The sequence below is a fragment of the Toxotes jaculatrix genome, chromosome 6 (assembly GCF_017976425.1).
Source record: "Toxotes jaculatrix isolate fToxJac2 chromosome 6, fToxJac2.pri, whole genome shotgun sequence".
NCBI classification, from domain to species: Eukaryota; Metazoa; Chordata; class Actinopteri; family Toxotidae; genus Toxotes; species Toxotes jaculatrix.
The window spans coordinates 18,443,018-18,453,657 of record NC_054399.1 but is presented as its reverse complement, the minus strand read 5'-3'; the positions used below and the strand labels follow the sequence as shown (position 1 = coordinate 18,453,657).

The 10,640-nt window shown below is 38.7% G+C and overlaps 1 protein-coding gene across 1 annotated transcript; it reads right to left on the bottom strand.

Moving 5' to 3' along the window:
- Window positions 1–153: 153 nt before the first annotated feature.
- Window positions 154–10,355, bottom strand: si:dkey-148h10.5 (uncharacterized protein LOC107988039 homolog). Its single transcript, XM_041040692.1, has 9 exons — window positions 10,297–10,355; window positions 9,850–9,886; window positions 9,550–9,622; window positions 9,135–9,189; window positions 8,275–8,353; window positions 7,899–7,986; window positions 7,618–7,674; window positions 2,479–2,532; window positions 154–2,232 (listed from the first exon to the last, which is right to left on the bottom strand). The coding sequence occupies exons 1-8, from the start codon at window positions 10,299–10,301 to the stop codon at window positions 2,480–2,482; spliced, it is 447 nt and encodes a 148-aa protein (XP_040896626.1). The 5' UTR covers window positions 10,302–10,355; the 3' UTR covers window positions 154–2,232; window position 2,479.
- Between the last annotated feature and the right edge of the window lie 285 nt (window positions 10,356–10,640).

Sequence of the window (10,640 nt, the reverse complement as noted above, 5' to 3'; positions counted from 1 at the left end):
GTACAAAGTTGGTTTTTGGGAAAATAAATAAAATTTCTCAATGATCTAAAGTGAACATCCGTTTTATTGCCACTTTGTTAAATGATTTGATTTGGAGCAGCTTCATATAAACTGTCTACATTATCCAAGTAGTCTGCTAAATCACCCACTAACAGTCTGGCAGAGACAGAGCCAATAATTGGACCGAAATTATATCTTTCAAAGCCTTTACTCAACATCATTAAATATTAATTACAAGTCCTGGATACTACAAGGGTCCTGTAGAAAAGACCTGTACATCTAAAACAAAACCAGTGACAGGAGAGGCCTTAAAAAGAGATGATGGAAGGTGACATATCTGAACATAATGCTATAAAGTTGAAATACCACAGAAAAAGGTACAAGCAATTTCTTTCTCCAATCTCTGAGCGAGTTAATGACAGGCATAAAAAAATCCATTACAACTATAAATGTTATCAGGTCAGTGAGGGTTGCCTGTGCATCTGAGGCTCCGGGCCGGTAGCAACTAATGGGCCATAGGGGCAAATAGAAGCCCAAGATCTGAGTTAGCTGGTACTACAATGGGACATGAACTCGAGGGGCCAATTAGAGGTGGCGTGAAAGGCATTGGTTTGCTCTTTTATTACACGTGTTTATATAACATAATGCCAATTCATTTAAAGATGCGAGGGGCAATGAGAATTTATCACCTCTCACTTCTGAAATGGAAGCAAGTCATAAAACAGGTAAACAACAAATACAGCTGAAGTGAAACATAAAAAAGTAACATACAAAATCATAATCTTTGGTCTATTTTGTTAATATTAAATGGAGCTAAAAAAATCAGCTGAATAATCTGTTAAAAGAAAATGACATTTAAGTATATGACATTTATATGGGCAGCTTCATCTGCTGTGACACGATTGAAAGCGGCAGAACAGTCGCTGGTGGAACCCGTGGTTCCATCAGAAAGTTTCGGCCCATTCATTGACAACAGTTTTGATTTGTTATTTATCAACCAAAAATAAATGCCCACAAGGCGTGTGTTCTAGCTTCTCATGTGTGAGGATTTGCTGCCTTCACGTTTCTCTGTCTTATATTATTTTAATTTAAATGAGAATATCTTTGGATGTTTAACCATTAAGCAAGCAATTTAAAGACATCAATTTGGGCTCTTCATTTTAGACACTAAACAAGTAATTGATTAATTTGAGAAAATAATCAAAAGACTAATTGCTAATCAATATAAACATTTGAGGAACATAAGGGGAGCATGCTGCTGTATGACATAATATTCCCAGTCATAAACAATAATAAAGCCACAAAATATAACACTCAATGAAGCATCAAACTGCTTTGTCTGGCTGTGTTTACACTGCTCTGTTCAAACTGATTTGAGAAAGATTAGGTTTGCAAATGAAAACTCATATAAATGCCACCTTATTTTGTGACATTCAAAGTATCATATACTGATGGAGTACTTTTTTTTTTACTTCTACTGATTTTCCTGCTGTTTACAAAAAGTGAAATTAAAAAAAAAAATCACAATAATTACAGTATAGGTAAGATGTGGATGTGTTTTAATAGATGGGGGAAGGGGGTATTAAAAACACCATGGATCCTTCTATCAACCTCCTAAGGGGCTTGTATCAAAACATTAGTTTTGTTTATGGGCGTACTGGCTTTGTCCTTCACGTGGCCTCTAAAGGTGATAAAGTGAGAGTTACACGATCCACCTTAGGCAGAAATAGGAAATGTTGCTGTGAACACCAGCTGTTGCTTAGGTCGACTCGGGCAGTGAGAGGCCTCGGCCTTCCCAGGCGCTGCCAAATAAAGAGACTACTGTGTTGTGTAAGACAGTTTGCACCCCCACCTTTACTTTTCAAAGGTGTTAAACTGCACAGGTGGGGAGGATTGCATAGTTTTAACCATAAAGGGGATGAGGGTTGCCATCTGAAAGAACATTATTTGCACAGCGTTGCAGCATTGTGGTTAATGTAGAATCAACATTTGTCAGCTGCCAGGCAGAGGCTCCGGAAGGTAGATGGGGTCTAACACGTCAGAGGATTCGCTCCTACCGTTTCAGACACTTCTCCTGCAAATGAATGACGGCTTCCAAGACATCTCAGCCTCACAACTGACAGCACAGATTCTACATTCATCTCCTGCCTTATCTCCTTGGGATCGTACGCACAAGAAGTGAAGAGCAATTCCATTAGCTGTCAACAGCTGAGATGCCTCGCCAACAAAAACCTGGGGAATATGGGAGAAGAAAACATGATCGTAACCCCACTGGCACCCAGTGATATTACACACACGGCGGTCGCTGTCAAGATTGAATATCCACAAAGAAGAGCATTAACAGGAGGCATATTTTCTATAAACCGTGGTTATCTGTTAATAAACCAAGATGTATGGTAATGGATTTCTGTCAGTCATTAAACTTCATTTGTAATTCATTCAATTTCTAAAAATTAGAATTGAAGTAAATTATTGTACCTCAGCCCATAATGGACTTGAGAAACTCGTAGGAGCTGCTCATCTTCAAAGGACCTAAAAAGAGAAATTATGAAACTTAAAATCAAGCACGTATAGACACATTGAAGTGTTTAAGAAAAACATGCCTAAGTGGCAAGAAAATAATAAAAGCAAATGCAAAGACAAATACTCTCGCAAGAACTGTGTAATTGGAAATGTCTATAAATGTAAACTACAGTCCCCACAAGAATTATGTATTCTAATAAGGCTATTTTTTGTGTTTTCACCTATATCTTGTTACAGAAAGTACTTATTTGTTATGTTAATATTTCAAAGAATCTTGAAAGTATATTTTTTGCACCCTGAGATAAAATGCAATGACATTCAGTAAATCAGAAATCCCGTCTGGAAAGACTGCATACTCTGCAACCCACGGTGTCGATCGAAGGCCACCTGCTTCAGTTGGACCAAAACAGCCTAATATACAACTCTCCCCTTTAATTGCAACTGTGTGGTCAATCAGAAAGCATAAAACTCCCACTGGGTATGTGGCATATGTCTGTGAGGCCTCTTAGGATTGATGTACCAGAGTCTGGGAGCTGCCTGGGCCAGTAGCCCACAACCTGCGACACAGCCCCATCACTTTTATGACATCTTAAGGAATCTTCTTTTTAATACAGTCCATTACTGCTGACATACAAATCTTCCCCAATGTGGTCCTATCTATGGGCTGATCAATTTTTACACTGCTGAGCCGTCCCCTTTCCCCTCATTTTGTCATTTCAAAATTCATATTATATAGGATTTTCTTATGGGAAAAACTGCAATAAAAATACGTTACCACCCCGACGACATGCACAAGTCAGTACTTGGCTGTTACTAAAAAGCTTCAGAGAAAATAAAATTTGTTTCTGTAGTAAGCAGAACTGTTTAAATGTTATTTATTTTTATGTTCCTAAGAAAATATATTGTGAAGTGCAGCATTGATTTAGAACATAACCATGTCTCGATACAGGGTGGAGGGGCTGAATTTATGAATCCTTTGCACAACTCCTTTAATTGAATTTTCCAAATCTCTCACCACACACAAATAATCAATACCTACAGCTGAGGGAAACTTGCCTCAGAATTATTAGGGCCTTTCTTTTTCAATTTTGTAGTCATCAGCACATACAGGCACTGTGGGTATTTGTAATGCTGCGACTATACCCTGAGGATTTATGCTTGCCCCAAGCTTGATTGCTCACCAAAAGTGACTTCTTTAGACTGCTTACTGAAACTTTTGTTAACCTTAAAGGACAGTCGTAAGCGCTTCTAAATACCATACTCTCTCTCTCTCTGAGAAAGACGGACCTCTAACTATCACAGTATAAGGCAGAAAAGGAGATGACAAGGCAGGAAAAAAGGAGAGAGAGGGATAGAAAGCAGGAGGGAAGAAGAAGATATAAGAGGAAAAGTGGGACTGGAGGATTGGCCTTTAAGGTTTAAAAGTCCTCCTAGATTTACTCAGCTGCTTTGGCAGGGTGGGGGTGCCGGAGGCTTTGCTTAGCACCTATGAGAGGAGTGACCAGCGTACTGAGTCTGAACAGGCAGAAAGGTGTAATGGCTACTACGGTCAGACAATTTGTAACTTTTGAGTGCTAAGACATTTTTCCTCTTACAAATGAAAAGTTAGAAAACTAAGAAGTATTAAAAAACACCCATACTCTTTTCAATTTACAGCATTCTGGTCTGACCAGTACCTTATGGTACCTCATCTCAGCTAATTTTAGCGGATTTAAACAGAAACAGTACAGTATGTGTACAGCAACTGACCTTTTGCCAACTTTATGACTCTCCTCTTCTTGTGCTACTGTTCAACTATGTTTTACCACTTACCATTATCCCATTATTGTCACTTGTGGCTACAGTGGTTGCCTCTTTAACAGATATGCCACAGTCATGTGCTACTGTTCTCTGTTTTGTACTGCACGTTTGCCTCCCCAGTCCAGATGTCCCAGAGGAAAGAATAAAAATAGCTTCTTTTTTTTTTTTTTTTAATGACAACAGAGGTTTGCATTGTGGTCTTAATTTTTTTTTAGGGAGACAAACAGGTGCCTCTAATCAGTGCATGAGATATTATACCAGAAACAGTACCAGCGATATTCATACACATAAACTAATTTGAATGTGAATTAGTTCTACATCTTCAATACTGTGACTGTGTGCTATTTCAGCCTGGCTCAGTATAAGACCATGCCCACACACAACATGACCACTCATTTAAAGTCTGAGGTCCTGAATCACAGTTTCCTGTAAAGTATAGTGAGTGTAAAACAGCCCAATTAAAAGATTTGACTCTGGATCAACTGAGTTAATCCAACACTTTTCCTCATTAATGTACACACGTATTGACAGAGAAACACGAAATTGTTGACATTTTTGCAGATATTTTAAAAAAGAAAAACTGAAATATCACACGGCCATAAGTATTCAGACCCTTTGCTGTGACCCTCATATATTTAACTCGGGTACTGTCCATTTTTTCTGATCATCCTTGAGATGGTTCTACACCTTCATTGGAGTCCAGCTGTGTTTGATTATACTGATTGGACTTGATTAGGAAGGCCACACACCTGTCTATATAAGACCTTACAGCTCACAGTGCATGTCAGAGCAAATGAGAATCATGAGGTCAAAGGAACTGCCTGAAGAGCTCAGAGACAGAATTGTGGCAAGGCACAGATCTGGCCAAGGTTACAAAAAAAATTCTGCTGCACTTAAGGTTCCTAAGAGCACAGTGGCCTCTATAATACTTAAATGGAAGACGTTTGGGACGAAATGGGAGAAAGTTCTAGAAAGTAAGCCATCACTGCAGCCCTCCACCAGTCGGGGCTTTATGGCAGAGTGGCCCGACGGAAGCCTCTCCTCAGTGCAAGACACATGAAAGCCCGCATGGAGTTTGCTAAAAAACACCTGAAGGACTCCAAGATGGTGAGAAATAAGATTCTCTGGTCTGATGAGACCAAGATAGAACTTTTTGGCCTTAATTCTAAGCGATATGTGTGGAGAAAACCAGGCACTGTCCAATACAGTCCCAACAGTGAAGCATGGTGGTGGCAGCATCATGGTGTGGGGGTGTTTTTCAGCTGCAGGGACAGGACGACTGGTTGCAATCGAAGGAAAGATGAATGCGGCCAAGTACAGGGATATCCTGGACGAAAACCTTCTCCAGAGTGCTCAGGACCTCAGACTGGGCCGAAGGTTCACCTTCCAACAAGACCCAATGACCCTAAGCACACAGCTAAAATAGCGAAGGAGTGGCTTCAGGACAACTCTGACTGTTCTTGAATGGCCCAGCCAGAGCCCTGACTTAAACCCAATTGAGCATCTCTGGAGGGACCTGAAAATGGCTGTCCACCCACGTTCACCATCCAACCTAACAGACCTGGAGAGGATCTGCAAGGAGGAATGGCAGAGGATCCCCAAATCCAGGTGTGAAAAACTTGTTGCATCATTCCCAAAAAGACTCATGGCTGTATTAGCTCAAAAGGGTGCTTCTACTAAATACTGAGCAAAGGAACTGAATACTTATGGCCGTGTGATATTTCAGTTTTTCTTTTTTTAATAAATCTGCAAAAATGTCAACAATTTTGTTTCTCTGTCAATATGGGGTGCTGTGTGTACATTAATGAGGAAAAAAATGTAATTAAATGATTTTAGCAAATGGCTGCAATATAACAGAGTGAAAAATTTAAGGGGGTCTGAATACTTTCTGTACCCACTGTAGTCCTACATCCTCATAAAGCACTCAGCCTTTTCTTTTCAGACCTTCTTATACCTCCCTCCCTTTTATGTAGCACATGGACTCAAAGCCTAAAGGCCATAGCAGCGAATCTAAACAAACATTTTAGACTAGAGCAGAATCACGCTTCAAGATACCATCAGCATCATCTGTCTGGATTTCATGCTCCCAGCAGATATAGGCCAGAACTCTTCAGCAGCTTTGAATAACAGTTTGTTTACTTAAAATGTGTGTCTCAATACACACAGAGGGCCAATTCTCTCCCACAGCTATCTGACTTGACATTGTGAAGTCTGTTGTTGTAAGGAGGTTTATGCAAAACTGATACATTTCACGGATCCACCATGTGACAAAAAATGTGACATTCCCGGGATGTAGATCCACAATGCATCATGTATGTTCAGCCCTCTTACTGGAACTAATTAAAATAATTTAACAACCTTATCGGAAAACAAGCTCGCTTTCTGACTGTAGCCCCTATTCATTTTCCACAAGTCACCATTGTATGATTGGATCACAAGAATTGCCCTGCTGCAGGCATAACATGTGCCTAAAATAATCAAATTAATTCTTTCCCTAGGAAATCTACTCACTGACTTGTTTGTGTAACCATAACAAAATGTTGTTTTTCTCCAAAGGTTGCAGAGCACACAATTGTCTGAGCAACTCAAACAAGTATCCATTGATGTTGGTTTTGCTAAACGGCAAAGAAGATCCAGGAAGATGCAAATCAAATAGTAAAGTATTGGCAGATGTGAATGTCCTTGGGAATCAAACACCCTCGTGACTACATTTGTTTTCCTTCTCATCTTAAAATCAACCAAACAATTGGTTTTCTCTTTGTCCTTTACAGCCCTGCAGATAAAGTCACAATCACAACGGTCTACCCTGAGCAATTTGGCAAAGGCTGTCATTGAAAATGGGCGGGGTGACCAAAAACAGTTGTGATACCATATAATGTGTGGATACCAGCCTTCGTTCTCCAGTGGAGCGGCTTGGTCAGTTGACTCAACAAGTATATAACAGGGACATATCTTACTATAAAATCCCCAAAGCACAAACCACATACAAGTTGTCAGAAAGGCCAAAATCAGTGTTGCCTGTGAGAAAATGTGTGTTGAACTTCAACGCTTATCTTCAAATATGTGTGGCAGCTTTAGTCTTCAATAAATCCTGTGATACTGTTCAACCCCGAGCTCCTCTTAGCACGTGGCCATAAAGCCTCTCAGTGATCAATGTGATAAGATTCTAGCAATGTGAAAAGGTCAGTTTATCTAGATGGTGTAAAAGCATAATAACACATGAATGTTAAACAATAAATGTTGTTTGCTCATAAACCGTGTTTGGTTTGTTATATTTATTAGCAGATAAATTACCTTGACTGTGACTGTTGGGGTCTTTATTCCCTTTCAAAGATGAAGCTACTCTGGAAGCTGAAAAGACAAACATCATAATGTTTATTTTTAAAAAGAGGAAACAAATATGGAGCCTAACCCAAAATGAGTGCCTTCGTTTTGATGCCATTAACAACTACAAACAGAAAATATATTGGAACTGGTTTCATAAAAAAATGACGCAAATCCCATGCATCTTCAGTTTTGACCTGACTTTCTGACACAATTGCATATAACAATTAAAAGTCACTTTGCATATTTACTCAGCTCTCTGTGTCTCTTAAGCTCAGTCCTCAGGTCAGCAGAAGATCCAGTGAGGAAACCTCCTTGTTCACTGCTGCCCTCTGCTGACTAATTACAATACAAGATCAAGGGGACAGTAAGGGAACCACAAAAATCACAAAAATATATAGGAAAAAAACAAGTAAAGGGAAAAGGTAGCATGCTGTCCTGGAAAAGAATGAACAAAGAAAAAAAGACACAAAGTCCTGCAAGCCGCTATTCTGAAAGGAAAAATCATGTCAGAGGTGAATATTCAGCATTTGATAAAAACCATCATCTCTCAATCAGAAGATATGAAGGAGACAAAGAAATTTCCGCCTATTCTAAAGATTTAAGACCAAAGAAGAAGTCTCTTACGTATATTTCCTCCAGCTCTTTCCTGGCCTTGATGAATGCATCTGCTGATTGTTCCACTTTAGATCGCAAAGAGTCCAATCTGGTCAAAGCAAAGGAAAGTGGGCTGATAACTATACAATCACATGTTCAGAAGTCTTCAGATTATATCAGTGAATGACAGTGGATTGAATAAATGTCTGTGTATTTATTTATTCACTAATATATTTGTTCTTTATTCTTGGGGTTTTTTTCTCCGCTTTTTGTTACTGTATTACTTTGGAAGTGTATCTGTTTTTACTCTAGCCATTTGGTGTTCCACTTTTTCCCCAAACACAATAAAATGTATGTTGAAATATGCTGAAAACCACAATAAATTAAAACACTGCTGTGGCCCAAGTGACCCTAATATGACATAACCAAGTGAGTGTTATGAATGTACTGTAAACCGAGCTCATGTAACGTATTAGTGACAGCACTATAAAATTAAAAACTAATGCTTGTCTTGATGGATGGGCCAGACACCAAATGTCTGCCTGGGCTAAGGAAATGGTTCTTGTGTTAAGTGACTCTTATACAACTATTTTTAGTGCTATGTAAATCACTGATAATTTAGCCAATGATGGATCTCTGTCATTCCGTGTCTCCTGTCATTAAATTCTGATATGTCATTATGACCATCAGGAAAGTGTGACAATTGAAATATAGCAACTCATAAAAGGGAGTTCACTGTAACCCTCTAACTCTGTCCTCTACACAGACTTTGCACTCTTCTCTTTTTTAGACAATTAATAGCGGAAAATAAAGCCTCATGACAATTAACTCATTGATTAAAATAAATAGCACATTAAAATAAATTCCAAATCTGTGACTGAAGTACTCACTTTTCCAGCTCTGTCTCCTGGACATCTTCTTGATGTGCAGTGATTTTGGTCTTGCCTGTTGATGAAGCACCACATCCTTAATACCACAATCTAGAGTACACTAGCATATATGCAAGTAATTGTTACTTTGTGGTCTGACAAGGGGACCCTCCCTAGATTACAAACTCCCAGTTCAAGGGAATGAACTGTTGCTTTTCTAGCTAAATGCCCATTTCTCTAACTTTTAGGCTTCAGCTGCCTCATAGTTGTTGAAATGGGTCTTCATAAACTGATTTGGAGAAGACAAAGCACACAGGACCACATTTACAGCTTGATAGTGATGTCAAACATGCACATGTTCGACATCACTATCAAACTATAAATGTGAACACATGGACATCTCTTCAGAGATACGTAAGGACATTTGTCAACACACCTGCTTGAGAACTTGAAGCCCCAGTCAAAGTTGAGTGGTTTCTTGCAGGTACTGGTATTTTGGAAGCTGGATGCTATTCAAAACAAAATTGACTGAAACACGTTATTAAAACTGAAAACTGAAAAATATTATTTTAATATTTTAAACACAGACAGCCTAAAGCTTACATTTTAAACTTTTAAACCATTCTTTTACACAGAAACATTTTGTATTAGGAGAAAGGAGAATGCTGCCTGTGGCTAATCAGCGTATTCATTACACTGTTAGTTCACCTGATATAAGGACTGTTTATTTACTTACATGACTGGCATTGTCCATGTGCAGAGCTCTTCTCACACTGTTAAAAAAAAAAAGTTAAACGTCAGTGAATTGTTATTAATTTATTAAGAAACTATGCCATTCTTGGTTATCTGAGTCTCCAGTTGACTTGAATGGTATTCCAGTGACACAAATAAATACAAGCAATACATGAATAACTTAATGTATCATAAAATGAAGATACTGAAATACAGGAAATTCGTGTGTCAGTCTGCCGTAGTATTTAATAATCAACACCATGTAACAAAAGGCCTTTCACTTGCCCCAGTTCGTGTATTATCATGTACCTCCCACTTCACTTTTAAGGGACGTACGACAACAACAAAAGCATCGTATTACTAAAGGAGTACTACTAAAGTATTTCAGAGGTAAATCAGAGTTCACATAGTCGATATAACAGATCAAAAAGATACAGACAACAATACTCACGGCATTTTTGAGTTTCAGAAAGTCTCAGTAAGAGTTTGTTCCAAATCTATGAAACTGGCGCCTTTGCTACACTCAAACAGTTCGTGTAAAACACGACATGTCGTTTATATGTTTCCGGTATCCCCTTATTTAGAAAATAACTCGGACCACGCACCAGATATTCTGAACCATAGAAATGAATCCTTATTTAAATTCTACACATTATGTTTACTTTTATGAGCTGAAAATGTCCCGACAGGCATTAAATCACATTTTTTTTTACATCCACGGGAACAGTTGACGTTTGTTTCTTCAGTATCGTGTTTTGGTGAACACCAATGGGTTTTTTTGTTTACGTAGCAACA